Source organism: Phyllostomus discolor, chromosome 5, assembly GCF_004126475.2.
Source record: "Phyllostomus discolor isolate MPI-MPIP mPhyDis1 chromosome 5, mPhyDis1.pri.v3, whole genome shotgun sequence".
In the NCBI taxonomy this organism is placed as follows: Eukaryota; Metazoa; Chordata; class Mammalia; order Chiroptera; family Phyllostomidae; genus Phyllostomus; species Phyllostomus discolor.
Genome location: NC_040907.2, coordinates 168,915,930 through 168,930,391, shown reverse-complemented (window position 1 = coordinate 168,930,391; position 14,462 = coordinate 168,915,930). Strand labels below are relative to the sequence as shown.

The 14,462-nt window shown below is 59.7% G+C and overlaps 1 protein-coding gene across 3 annotated transcripts in view; it reads right to left on the bottom strand.

Moving 5' to 3' along the window:
* TACC2 (transforming acidic coiled-coil containing protein 2) overlaps positions 1 to 14,462 on the bottom strand; it is a 166,591-nt gene that overhangs the window by 76,889 nt on the left and 75,240 nt on the right. For 2 of the 3 annotated variants that reach the window (XM_036027415.1, XM_036027417.1), the window contains 2 exons: positions 13,625 to 13,750; positions 5,048 to 5,182 (listed from right to left, as the gene is read on the bottom strand). In XM_036027415.1, the coding sequence (XP_035883308.1) occupies positions 5,048 to 5,182; positions 13,625 to 13,750 (261 nt within the window). The remainder of the gene's footprint in view (positions 1 to 5,047; positions 5,183 to 13,624; positions 13,751 to 14,462) is intronic. The other variant, XM_036027416.1, reaches the window with a different exon arrangement.

Genomic DNA, 14,462 nt, shown 5'->3' with positions numbered 1-14,462 from the left:
AGCTGACTTGTGGAAAAACAGGTTGAGACATGCAGGTCTTGCCCACTGGCAGTGGAAGCTGGTTCCCCTCGGTGGCCCCAGGGGCTGCTCGGGGCGCCGGTGCTCCCGAGATGAAAAGGCAAGCGAGCTGGCTGGGAAGCACTGAACCCCTGGGCCCTTCCTGCATTGTAAGCAGGGAGTAGTTAGTTCCCACGCTTAAGTAGCGGCCGCACGGAGCCTGACACCGGCTGCCCTGCTTGTGGGAGGGGCGGCCGAAAGCTGGAGCCCAGGACCAGAACTGCTGAGTCAGGGCTCCGGGATGGGCGGGAACCCAGAACGGCTGGGCCGGAAATGGCACCCGTGAGCATCTCCTGAGAGCGTCATTAGCAGAAAGTGTGGCAGAGTGTGGAGGAGTGTGCGCGCACGCATGCATGTGTGGGCGTGTGGGGGCATGCACGTGCTTTTGTAGGCATGTGTGGGGGCACTTTTACACTAATGAGCCCTAAAACTATTCTTCTCGCCCTGGCTGGTGTGTCTCCAGTGGACTAAGTACCAGCCTGTGAATCAAAGGGTTGCTGGTTCGATTCCCAGTCAGGGCACATGCCTGGGTTGCGGGCCAGGTCCCCGGTAGGGGGCGCACAAGAGGCAACCAACCAGGGTATCTCTCACACATTGACGTTTCCCTCCCTCCCTTCCCTTCTCTCTAAAAATAAACAAAATCTTTTTTAAAAAGATAAAAATAAATAAAATTCTCCTTCTCTTCCCTAACCCACCCAAGGGACCCTGACTGTGCACATGCCCTCTGCACCTGCCTACTCATCACTGGATGCAATTAGCTTATAGCTGTGCCTAAGGGAAGGGATTTTCTCCCTCATACTCAGATTTACAGGAATTGATTTGCTCATGTGAAGACAGACTTTCCATGAAAACAGACTGTCCCAATGCTGCCTCACGCTGCTGACCTCAAGGAAATGTGCTGAGACGTCACCAGGTGTCCTGACAACTCTCAAGGGCTGGTGATGTGTACAAATCGGGCGCAGAATAAGTGCAGGTATATGTACATTTTGTGTGTGTGTGTGTGTGTGTGTGTGTGTGTCTAATTGAAGCTTTTAGTCCAGAAAGAGATGGTATGTTCCTGCTTTAGGTGAGCATGTCCGCAGGGCAGGGCCGCCCAGCCCGAGAGTCAGAGGGCTGCCTCTGACCCCCAGCACGGTCCAGGAGATGAGCATCTCTGACCCCTTCGAGCTAGGGTATGTCACCCCCAGCAGCCCTAGCAGCCAGTTTCCCCTTAGAGAGAGAGGTGTGGGCTCCTGGAGGTCCGAGGCCACGCCTCCTTTACGCCCCACAGCATGCCCAACTGCCCAACGCTTAGCCCGGTCCTGGGCACCGAGGAAGTCCCCAGTGACTGTGTGCACAGACGGATGGACAGATGGGTAGACAGGCCTGTGCTTAGAGACACAGAGGAGAGGGGACCAGGTCTCCCACCAGTATCACGTGCAGAGCCCAGAGCCACGCTCCACAGCCCCCCTGACCTCAGACCCCCCCCCCCAGTCCAGGTCTTGGTCTTCTTGTGTGTGGTTGGGGCAGAGAGGAGCAGGCTGGCTGCCCGGGAATGAGGTTTGAAGTAAACGCTCTTCCTCAGACAACTAAGTCAAAAGGATCAATGATGGTAGGGCACAATTTTCCTTACCCGAATCTTTTGTAACCGACCCTAGGAAGTTACCTGACGCCCCTGTTCTTCAGTTTTCTCATCTGTGCAATGGGGTAAAAATAGGACCCCAGCAACTCCCCCCCGGCCTGGCTCTGGGCCCCTCCAAATCTGATGACTGCCTGCTACGGTGGCCACCAACCCCAATGCTGTGTCCACTTCCAGAGCAGCCATCCCTCTGTTGCCTCACCCCCGCACCCCTGGCACTGCTGGCCATTAGGGGGCGCCAACATCGACTAAATGCCTCCCTCCCATCAAGCACTGAGCTACAGTGCTTCCCGTTTCCTCCAATTACCTACCAGCCTCATTTTAAAGATGGGCAAATGAAGGCCCAGAGTGGTCAAGTAACCTGCCCAAAGTCACACAGCTCATAAACGGCCCAGGGGCATGTCTCTCCAACTTGACGTTCCTCCCCCCACCCCTTACACACAGGGGGCGTGGCTCAGAATCCACTCAGGCCTCGCCCACGGAGCAGAAGGGCAAACGGCTGGATGAATGGACAGACCCAAAGCGGAGCGTGCACTATGCGATCCACCTAGACTCCGAGCACTCGGCACTTCCTGCTGCTGACAGCACCAGCCCTGCAGCCCCAGCCTCACCGTGCAGACTCACAGCAAAGGACAGCAACCCCGGGCAGGGAGGGGCCCGGAGCTGGGTGTGTTTTGACCAGAAGCCCCTCTCCCACCCTATGTCATTGGGCCCTGTCTCTGTCCCCACTTGTCCCGAGGGTTGGGGGCCCATTTCTCCACCCGATCCTGGCACCTCTGCCTCCACACCTCTAGCCGGGTCCCAGGGCTGAACGGCAAACCCTTGGTTTGGAAGAAAAGTGACCTCCTGCAGTATGAAACCTGGAGTTACGGAGTGGCAGCTGGGATCGGAGGGCAGGCCCCTGGGCCTCGGCTGTCCCAGAACCTTCCACCCACGCAGAGCTGCGCTGGGCACTTCCAGGCTCGCCTTTGCTGGCTCCTCAAAGCTCCATGGCTCTGTCTCCTCCTCACTGAACCCCATGCCAGGTCGGATTCCCTTCCCCGCTGCCCTAGGGGCCCAGGGACTCCAGCCCAGATGCGGTCCCAAGCTGAAGCCCTGGAGCTCCTCCTGGCTGTGCCCCAGTGAGCAGGGCCAGAGCAGCCCCCTGGCAGCCCCTATCCTCTGCTGCAGGGCTGGGGTCCTCAGGGGTCCCGCCCTGTCCCCACCCGCTCCTCCCAGACCAAGGAGGCCGCCTCCTGCCAGACTCCTGTGGAGAGTGAAGGAACAGCCTCCCTCTGCCGGTGCGGCTCCCACCGAAGCCAGCAAGACGGAGCTTCCGGGCATGCCCAGCCAGCCAGCCAGCCAACCAACACTGGGATGCTGGGCAGCTGGTTCCCATTCACAGACTGAGACCCAGGTCCATGGCCTCTGCTCGTCTGGCCAGGATGCTGACACCATCTCCTGGCCTGGGCGGCCCCGTGGGAAGTGGGTGTTCCAGGCAGGAGGAAGATCGAAGTGAAACTCGGTCTAAGTAAACGAGGAACAAGGCCGATGGGACGCGTCTGCTCAGGGCAGCATCCTGTCACCTGGCAGCATGAGCATCTACAACCTCATGAAGACAAGGGACGGTCCCCACCGCACCCGCAGCCTCAGCTCTGAGCAGCCCGGGAGCTGGCTCTAAGGGCGAGGTTGTGCAATAGTTTTCAAGGGTTGGGCGGAAGGGTCCCGCCCTCAGAGGGGCTGGAGAGTAGGGCCCTGCACTCCTTTTCCTGCCTGGGAAAGGCTCGAGAGTCTGGGAGAAGTGCTGATAAAGAGATGGCAGCGGTTCAGGGCTGCCCACAGCAGGCAGGACCTGGGGGCACGCACCAGAGCCCCCGGTGAGCTGAAGCCACCTGCCCCCCGCCCCTCCTGCCATGGTACATTCCGGACACCTTTTTTAGGGGTGTGTCCCCTGGCCTCCAGCTCCAGCACCATGGAACCAGCTTCCTCCCAGCAGATACTTGGCTACCTCTCCTCTGTCTCATGTTTTCCTGGTCTGTCCAGGCAGCCCTCAGCCCGGTTTCCAAGGTACCGATTCCTAAGGGGCCGCTGTCCCCAGCAGGCAGAGTGGGAGGTCGGCTCTGAACAGGGATGTTGTTTGCTCAGGGTCACGCCCTGCCCGGCCCATGGGGCAACACACCAGGCTCTTTGCAACACACCCCCCCTCCTCCCAGAATCCCAAACCCCGTGGTCAGCCGTGGCTGCCTTGGCCTGAGTGCAGGCCATCAGCGTGCATTCCTGGAAATTCTTTATCCTCAGATTCCCAACCTGGCTTCGGCCTCTTGGGGCTCACTTGATCCCTGCATGATGCTCTCCCAAAAGTTCTGGCCGGTCGGCCAGGGAGGGGTGGGGAGGCGCAGGAAGGGAGGGCCTGCGGGAAGCTTGGCCACTGCCGTGGACAGCGTCCCTCCCAGGAGGAGCTCTGTGCTCCGGGCAGGGCTGGCAAGCGGAGAAAGGAAGCTCTCTCCGCTCCCCATGGCCTCTCTCGGTCACATCTGTTCCCCCCACGGCGAACGGTTACCAGTGGACATGGGGGAGGGGCGGGGCGGGGCAACTCGGGGAGGAAAGCCGTTTGTCCTGGGCCTGTGTCACTTCCACAGCAGCATGGGATGCAGGAGGCGGTGGCGGGAAGTCGGCCAGCACGTTCTCGAGCACAGAACGTCTGTCAGTCGGCAGTGAGACGCTGCCCCCGGCTTCCTCTGCTGAGACACCAGGTCTCGCTGCCCTGCTGCTCCCCTCCAAGGCCCAGATGTGACACGGGCTACAGCCGCGTGTCCACGGTGGAAACACGTGGGAGGCGTGCCAGTTCCCACGAGGGCACCGTGGCTGGGAATGGGGGCAGGTGGCGGACGCATCTCTGAATCACGGGAGCAACAGACACCTCAGACGGGGCCCAGGCTTGGTGACGGCGGCTTCTGGTTCAGCAAAACCACTCTGTCCTCCCTGCGTTTTCGAAACTGGCTTTGAAAACCTCCAGGGAACCGCCGGAGGGGAAAAGACCAAGTTTATTGGGATCCCTGGATCCAGGCCACGGGGAGAGTGGAGTTGGCAACACCGGGAAGGTGCAGGGGAGGGTGTGCTCAAGGCAATGGGATCACAGCCATTCTGGTCCCTGTCCCTGTCCCTGTCCCATCCCGTGCCACCGAGCCAGACCACGGGGTTTGGTAACATGGAGAACTTGCTAACAGAGGAAAACATCAGATCAGCTACCGCCCAAACGATCACAGACATGGCATCGCGGGTCAAACTGTCCACGCCTTGTTGGCGCCATGCCATGTTCAGCTCACCCCTGAGGCCCAGGGGTAGAGACCACCAGGGCCAGTGGCTGTGCAGGGACAGGGCTCTGTACCCTACCTGGTCAAGTCCTTGGCCAGACCCTGGCAGGAGGTAGCAGGGGCTTCTACTCCATCACTCGCCGAGGCGGAAGGCAGAGACGCGTGTTGTGAGGCCGGGGGACAGGGACCCGCATGGGCAGCGGCTGGGGAGGTGCTGGGACACAAAGGGAGAATTATTCCCAGTGGAACTCGGCTCCTCAATGGCACATTCATCGGGCCTGCACACCCCGCCCGACCCACCCACCCACACGGGACGGGCTATTTAAAGACCCAGCACACTGCTCCCCTGGGCTCCCCGCCCGGTTCCTGGACCGGCTGAGACACCGTGGAGGTGCGCCCCGCCGTGCAGCAGCCCCCAGGCCAGGCCAAGGGTCCCTCCCTCCTGGGCTCTGGCAGAACCTGGGTGTCTGTGACAGAGGCCGCCTGGCTGTTCAGGACACTGTGTGTGAGTTGTCTTGTTTGATTTTTGTTTTGGGGAAGAGGGCTTTTATACGACCACTTCTAATAGTTCTTTTATACTCCATGTGAGTTGGGAACCAAAATATAACCTTGTAAACTCCCTGAGATTTGCCCCCAAAACCCAAGGGTAAGAAAAACGTCAAGGCAAAAAGGCTGATGGGTAATCAAGAAACCTTGTCCCTGCTGGATTTCCACAGCAGAGCAAGGCCCCACGTTCAGTGGGTGAGTGCCCCCTGCTGGACAGCCGGGGAAGCGCTTGGAGTGCAGGGAGACACTCTTGGGATAGGACGGCCCTCCTCAAATACCCCCTCAGAGGACAAAAGTCACCGGGTTTGGAGCTCGTAGCAGGTTGATTTTCCCCTTTGGCGAAAAGCAAGGCCAGCAACACCTGCCACAGACTAAAGCCTGGAGCAGTTTTCAGGTTGGGGGTGGGGGGCGTGGCTCTCCAGGTGGCCACAGGGGCGGTGGCCGGGCTGAAGGGGCCGCGTGGGAGTTACATGACTCAGCACCGAGAGCCTGACACCCGGCCTGACATCCAGCCTGCCCGGAGGCCTCACAACCCTGCAGGTGGGGGCTCCTTCCTTCCCCCCCGGGCGCGAGCACCTGCAGGAAGCCCCGGACTGGACTGCAGACCTGCCAGACCCGGATTTCTGGGTCAGCAACGCCCGGCTACCTTCCATCTCCTCCAGCTCCACCTGCGAGGCTGGCTCCCGGCCTGGAGGGCAGCTGCCGAGGGCGGCCCGCCCCAACCCACTGAAAGAAGTCTCGGTCTTGCCCCAAATCCCTGACACAGCGTAGCAGGTCTTGCAGCCGGGCCTCGGCCTCAACCCCCACATCCACTGCCCATGCCCACGCTCACTCCGCTCCACTCCAACTGGCCGGGCCCCCTCCACACCCACATCACTGCCTCCTGGGCTGGCGACCCTCTCCCTGGGCCAAGCCAGCAAGCCCTCAGCTTCCGTGCTTCCGCTCAGCCGTCACCAGTCAACAGCTACAGAAACAGCGGCAGCTCACCCTCACAGGGTGCCCCGCCAAGGTGCGTTGTGCTGGGTGCCCAGTCCTACAAGCCCAGCACGGGATGCCTGGTCCTGTGCTGAGTGCTTCACATAGGTGACCTCCCAACAATGCTTTGAGGAGGGTGTCCTCATGCTCACTTAACAGAGAAGGGAACTGAGGCTCTGAGAGGTGAGGTCACCCAGCCAAGGGCACATAGCTAGTAGAGGGTGGAGCCAGGACGTGAACCCAGGCAGCAGATCCTTAACCACTGCCACGGCCACTTTCATTTTTCGTTTGTCTATTGTATGTTATTGCTTATGGTGTCATAATTGTCCCCGCTTTTTCATGTCCATTTCTAAGAGAGTCCCTTTGATATATATACCTGGGAGCCCCTGCGCTCCTCCTTGGTGACACAGATCACAGAGGACTTGAGGGCTACTGGGGAGACTGGACCCCAAGCTCCCTGAGGACAGGGTGGCATCTGTCATGTTCACCCCAGTGTCCCCACATCTCGCCAGGCCACAGAGGGTGAACGGGGTGTCCCAAGGGGCTATGACCAAGCGGGGTGTCGGGAGCGGACACAGGGCTGGAACCCGCGAGGAGAGAAGCAGAGAGCAATGACCCCGAGCGAGGACGAAGTGCCCAGACAGGGGGCCCAGCAGGAGTGCGGAGTGGGTTCGCAGCTGGAGTGACGCGGTGCTTGACCACACTGCCCACTGGAGCAACTCGGACAGCAGCTAAAACGACGCGTGTTGTAAGGGAATGACTCAAACAATACAAACGACGGGGGCTCTTAGGCTCTCTAAGAGCCATTCTCATCATTTGGAAGCCTGTATTTATTCATATTCGTAAACAGTAAATAGGCCACTTATGAACCCAAACTACCCCAATTTAGCTTCCTGAGGAAATCCCATGGGCCAAGCTCCATGCTCTGCCCACCCCACCGTGGTTTTCATTCACCGAACCCGAACTGAGGAAAGGCGTCCGGGTTGCGGTTCCACTCCCTTAAGGGTGTTGCATGGATGCGCAGGGAAAGATGTCTGTCTCTGAAAACCGAGACAGAGGGGCAGGGAGACTGCCTTGGACCTGTGCCCTCAGACCGGGGCCCACTCCTTCGGGTGACACACTGGGACAGTCACACTGCTCTACCGAGGACGCCGCCCGCTGCCCGAGGCCCCCACCCCTGCCAACGCCCCGGCTCCGCCGGGCTCTGCAGCCTCTTCCAGCCTGCAGACCGGGCGCCCTCCCTCGGCTGGCCCCGACCACCAGGGCCCCACCCTTCCTGCCCGGGCCTGCTCCCGTCAGCCAAAGGCACCAAACAAATGACTCAACAGCTCTTTCAGGAATGCTGCCTTCCCTGCCTCCAGGACCCCAGCCTGCTGCTGGCCCAGGAGGTCAGCCTCCAACGGGGGAATGCTCAGTGACTCACGACCGAAGCTCTGACACATGGACCCCCCTCCCCCCGGACACCTCCCAGCCCCAGCGGGACTCCTTCTCTTCCCGCCGAACCCTCTTCCTTCTCCTCCCCTGAATTTCCCCAGCTCGGTGAGCGGCACCCCCAGCCGACCGGGCCCTGGCACCAGAAGCCGGGATGGTCCTCGACGCTTCCGGCTCTCTCGCCCTCGTCCCCCATCATCACCTCCTTTTCCTGCTGAGTCATCTCCCCTCTCCTTCCGGAAGCCTCTCTGTCCTGGCCACCTCTGCGGGTCCAGGCCTGAGCCTCTGAGAGCAGGGCTCCTGCACACCCCACCTCCCCTTCTGTCCCTGTGCATCTGGGTCCTTCCCTTGCCTAACACCGCCCCCCCACAACGACCCCCTCCTGCCTCGGAAGGCAGACGAGACTCCCCAGGCTCCAGCGCCCACATTCCATCTCTGTCCCCTCCCAGGTTTGTCCTCTCCCCCTTCTAACCCACCAGCTAGCCCCACAGTGCTCCTGGCCGCTCCTTGCCTCCGTGTCTTTGCTCAAGCAGACCCCGCCCCGAATGCCCACCTGCCCTTCTCAGACCCGCTCCTAGCCCACCCCCCAGTCATCCTGAGGTGCCACCCAAGCCTGGCCCACCCTGCTCTGCCACGCTGGGCTGGGCCCGACCTCTGAGCGTCTGTTTTCTGCTAACATGTCCTTTCCTCCTACCGGAGACCATCCTGGTCTAAATCGCTCAGCACAGCGCAGCTGGCTGCCCCGGCTTCCCGAGCATGCCACCCACAGGCCACCAACGGTGGGACAACTGTCCTATCTTTTTGGAATCCCAACCCTCTGAGGCAGGACCAGCAATATAATAATCTGGAGGCCAAACGGAATGGCAAATGAAGGCAAGTGAAAACGTGAGCACCCCCGTTTTGAAAGTGCCAGAATTTCAAAGACGGCAGCATCACAGCACCGAACCCAGCCCAGGTGGTGCCCACGAGGCCAGCCCTGGTTCCAGACCCTGAGCAGGAGCTTGCACAGGTTCCTTGTCAGCCGCCTGAGCTGCCAGACTGCCATGTGGCCACGGCGGGGGCAAGAAGCAGAAGGACAGCTCCTGTCTCCGCCCAAGTCTCCCTCGAGCAGCAGGGACTCCTCCTAAAGACATTATTCTCTGCGAGGGAGTTGGGCCCTTTCCGATACCCAGCACCGCTCCAGCCCTCGGGGAACTCCTGACAGCTGCCGCCCCCTCCCCCCAGGGACAGGAACAGCATGGAGGTGGGGGTCTGCACATCTGTTCGCCTTTGACCTCCGCAGGGCATTTACACTCTTCCCCCGGGTCTCCTCCTCCGGGGAGTGGGCCGGGGGGAGGGGAGGGCGACTTTCTAGCCGTAAAAGTCCAGGCCCCTTTTCCCACTGAAGGAGTTCATCACTTTTTTCCACACCTTATTGGAGTAACAGAAAGTTGAATTCGGATTCCCATAGAGTGTCTATATTTTTGGAAGATGAAGGGAATGATGTAATTTGCGTGTGTTATTTTCCTTTAAGAGGAGAACTGACAAAGAACACACACAACCGCCGTACTTTTCGCAGACAGACATGACTTACTGATCAAAGCATTCTCTCTGCGTGGGCCCGGCTGGACGAGACCCCAAGGATCTTCCCAACCCAGGCCCCCCAGGGGCCGCCACTAACGGGTCGGAGAGTGCCCTCCCTGATCCCGTGCCTCGCCAAGGTCCGGGCACGGCGTCCGCCCACGCGGGGCCGGAGAACCGCGGGGACATCCGTGCAGGGCCTGCGCTCGGCCCGGCTGACCAGCGAGTCCAGCCGAGACGAGTCCCCATCAGCGACGGCCGTCCTGTGATTCCCCATTCAGAGCTCCTGAGTCCTTCCCGGCGGATCCCTCACCGAGCTGATGGCAACTTTCATTTCAGAGAGAAGCCAGAGTTGCCAAATTCAGCCCCTGTCCGGGGGACAAACACCAACGCGACCCTGGCTGTCACCCAAGATACAGGCCCAACCTATCAGGTCCTGCGGGGCCAGATGGGTGGATGGGGTCTCATCTCCCGTTCCGCATCGCCATCTGGAAGGCATTAGCACAGTGGCCTCCCTCACAGCCTTCTTGGGTTTTTTTTTTCCTCCTTGAAATCCCCAAGTGCACACGATCACATCATGGGGCGAGAGCCGAGGCCAGAGACAGCTCGGATGGAAAGTGAGATGCAGGCTGCAGAGAGGCGAGGGCTCCTGCAGAAACTGTTGGTTTGGGGAGCTGGGCTCGGTAGGCCGGAGCGCCGGACAGGCAGCCCAGCCGAGCCTGGGATTTGACAAAACGAGTCCAGCGACGGCAGATACAACACACACCCCGGAGACGCAGCCAGTGAGCAGCAGCAGAGGCAAAGTCAGAAGGCATCCAGAGAGGCTTGCCCATGGGCTGGAGACTCCAAGGCAGACCCACTGAGCTATTTCGAGCGGCCGGAGAGAGATACACCGGCACGGGAACCCCAGCCCACGTGAGAATGAGAATGGCTCCCGACACCGCTGACGGCCAGCCGGGGAGTGGGGGGGGGGGGGGCTGCGCACCGTTAACCCTGACCTGGCGTGGCGGCTCCTTCCCAGCGTCTGTCTTCTCGCCCCCTTCCCCTCACACAGCGAGTCTGTGCCCAGACGCCAGGAATTACTGTCGTGCTAGGCTCAAGGGAAACTGAATTGGGAAGGAGATATTGACGAAGGAAAAGTCACAAACAGCGTCCCAAACTGCACAAGAGTCTTTCATCTGGGTAGGGTGGTCCAGGTCATTAGTTCCCACCACCCTCCCCTGTGCAGCTCCCTGGGTCCTCTTCCCAGGGACACGAGGTGCCCTGATGGGCACCAGTTACGGCCCCAGTTACGGGGACTGCAGCGATGGGGGGACCGATGACTGAGGAAACCGACCTCAGACAGGCAAGTTTAACTGTTAAGAAAGTCACGTGATCTACCTACACGGATAAAGCAATTCACGAAACCATGACAAATGCAAACAATAAAAGCCCATGTTAGCGTGAACCGTAGGAAACGGTCAATATTTGACAGCTGCTGAAATGGCGATTCGTGTTCTTCCACAACACAGCCAGCTGGGCCTCGCAAAGTCCAAGGCTCTGAACAAACAGGTAGGCGCACCCCCATTTACTCAGTGCGCTGGGTGCTGGTTACATAAACCTGCTCCCTGAGCTCCTTTTAAATGGCACAAAGGAATTCTGCTACCTGGAGAAGACTTTTAGGTGACCATTTTTCTAAATTAAGAAAATAATGCACCCTGGCTGGCGTAGCTCAGTGGATTGAGCTCGGGCTGCGAACCAAAGTGTCGCAGGTTCGATTCCCAGGCAGGGTATATGCCTGGGTTGCAGGCCATGACCCCCAGCAACCGCACATTGATGTTTCTCTCTCTCTTTCTCCTTCCCTTCCCTCTCTAAAAATAAATAAAATCTTTAAAAAAAAAGAAAAGAATGCCTCCATTTTATGCAGCTTTTGGTAGGTGTTTGCTCGAACAAAGGTTCGGCTCCCCTCTAAGGTACAGTTGAACCCACCGGTGCACCCCCATAGCTGACGGACAGAAAAATCTGCTGTGCCAACAGGTGAAACCAGAATAAACCACATGCTTCGGACCAAGAGAAAAAACAGAAGCTGTAAGTCAGTCTGAGTTCCCTGCGCTTTCAACTGCGAGAAGTTCTGAAAGTCTCTGTACACTCGCCGGCTCTGACGCTAAGCAGGAGCTGCCCGCGCTCCTGGCTCTCCGAGCAGAAGGCGGAGATCGGACACTCAGCCACCTGCAGCTGGGACAGGCGTCCCCGACCCTGGGGAGCTGTGCACAGCCAGGCAGGTGAGGACGAGACTGCGGCTCCCGAGGGCGGACCCCGGACCAGCAGCCGCAGGAGCAGCCTCACTGGGCACCTTGGTGGAGACTCAAAGTCTCGGGCCTGTCCCCAGGACCCCCTGAAGCAGAAACTGGGGTGCGGCAGCACTCTGGGCCGTAACCAGGTTATTCTGATGTTTGGTGAAGTGAGACCCCCGTGGGCGTGAGTCAGGAGAGCGGTGCTCCAGCTGCGCCCGCGGGAGCCGGCCAGGTCTTTAGGGACCCCGCTGTCCGGGTTCCCGACGGCGGGAAAAGCAGCGGTTCCGGACCCAACCAGGGCACCCCGTTCCGCTGCTTAATAAATGGTGATACAGCTGGAAGGTTCCTTTTGGGAAACAATTCTGCTGCTTTAAAAAACTGTTTTTGAAAATTCTGAACAGATGGGGCCCTGGCTGGTGTGGCTCAGTGGATTGAGCGTGGGCCTAAGAACCAAAGGGTCACCAGTTTGATTCCCAGTCAGGGCACATGCCTGGGTTGCGGGCCAGGTCCCCAGTAGGGGGCACCTGAGAGGCAACCACACATTGATGTTTCACTCCCTCTCTTTCTCCATCCCTTCCCATCTCTAAAATAAATAAATAAAATCTTAAAAAAAAAAAAGGACATTCTGAACAGATGGGACTAGGGAATACAGTGCCCATGGGTAATCTAGTCCTTTGCAGAATGTTCTCGGAGGTCCGGACTCAGTTTCCGGTGCCGTCCAGGGAGGCCACAAGCACGATGGGCGCTCCCCCACTTTAAGTGGGTTTGGGGCTCTTCCCTGAGGAGAGGGCGAGTTTTGATGTCCTCCAGGGCTTTAAGAAAGAGAAGGGGTGGTCAACATCCCTTCCCTACTGTCTGAGCACTGCCCCCGAGAGGGGGTGCCTCCGAGATGGGGGTGCCCCCGCTCTGCTTCCCTGTTCCGAAAGAGGAGCTCCACACAAGGGAGGGGACGGCACCGAAGAATGAGCAGGCAAAGTGGGGGAGGAAGAGAGGGGCCTGCTCAATTTCTCTCTCTGGCGGCTTACAGCCAATGCTCCAGCCCACTTTTTAAAATAATTCTTTTCAAAACATATTCTTAAAATTTTTATTGCAATTTATACTTTTTATGTGAGGTACCAGCCCTGCTTCTGTGGGAAGGCAAGCCTCCCTTCCACCTAGTTTTCTTCCCCTCCCGCCTCCCCACCGCACCCTCTGCCTCCCCTGGCCCCACTCCACACAGGAGGGCGGGGAGGGGGGTGGAATCCACAGGTGGTGCTGTGGGTTGAATGTTTGAGTCCCCCAAAACTCACAGGTGGGAATCATAGTCTCCAAGGTGAGGTGATAGGGTCACGCGGGTGGGGCCTGAGTTGGGGCCGCGCACAGGGTACGGGGGAACCGTGGTGGGTGCTGGGGCTGCGGGGCGTGACGTACACACAGGGCGAGTGAGGGCAGACCAGCGGGAGACGAGGCAGGAGAAGCCACACCACCCTAGGCCCGGCTGCCCGGCAAGGGCACAGGGACCTGGCCCTCCCCCCACTGTGCTGCCGGCTGCTCTTCTCCGACCACCACCCAGAAAAACAACAGGCAGCGAACCAGCTGCTGCTGGGGAGGCCAGAAGGCAGCCAACTAAGTCACTCCCTGAAAAGGTATAAATAGCACGCTATCTCTCTCGGAGGACTCCTGTTGTAAACAGAGGTGCTCAAAGTCCGCAAGGGAACCAATCTCTGAAGTGGCCTTTGTCGGGGGGGGGTCTCCTGGTGTCTCCTCAGATCCCCCCTAAGGCCCCAGCCCTGGGCAGGAGGCATGCAGGCCTTGTGCCAGGGTGGGGCTGCCTGGGAGAAGAGGGGAGGGGGAGGGGCGGCCTCAGGGATGGGGCCCAGCCCCCACCGTACCTCTGGGCCGTCAGGTCCGTGGACACCTGGCCGATGATGACACCGGGGTGGGAAGAGGCAGCTAAGAGTGGGTTTCCCAGGTCTTCACGGGCAGCCGGCCGGGTGGCGTCATCTGCTACAGGTGACCTGGGGAGAGAAGACGACGCCCAGGCTCAGAAGTGTTCTCTGAAGTTGCGTCTGGACCCTGGAGAGGCTGCCACCACTCGGTGCCGAGCCAGCACAGAGGCCGGGAGTGAGAGCTGGGGAGCTTCAGAGCAGTCTGACGGAGCAATCTTCGTCTGCCGCATGAGCGGCACCAGCCGGGCTCGCTGTGTGGGCCCTGAGCTGTGTGATCTCACCCAGGGGCGACCCTCGCGTCCGGGGGGCATCTGGCGAAGTCTGGGACAGTTTCTGGTGGCCACAGCTGGCGGGGGAGGTGCTACTGGCACCCAGTGGGCAGAAGTCAAGGATGCTGCTGGACACCCCACAGTGCACAGGGTAGCCCCACAACAGAAAATTACCTGGTCCAAAATGCCGGTGGCGCCAGGGGCGAGGAATCTCCCGGCTTTGCGTTTTGTGCCATTTTCTAGTAACCCTGCAGACTGAACCGCATTTTCAAAAGTTCTGCTCTGCGCTACGGCAGAGAGGAAAAAACGACAGAGGCCCTCGCCAACGGAGAAGGTCCGCTCGACATAACCTCCGACAGCCGGCCACCTCTGCCAGTCCAGGGAGACACGGGTCAAGGGCCCCCGTCACTGTCGCCCACACCAGCTCGTCCTGCAGGAAACCCCTCCCGTGCGCAGTTACTGCGTCTCGTTAGTCCATCGGAGGCGGCGAGTGCCGTGCGTTCTGACCGACT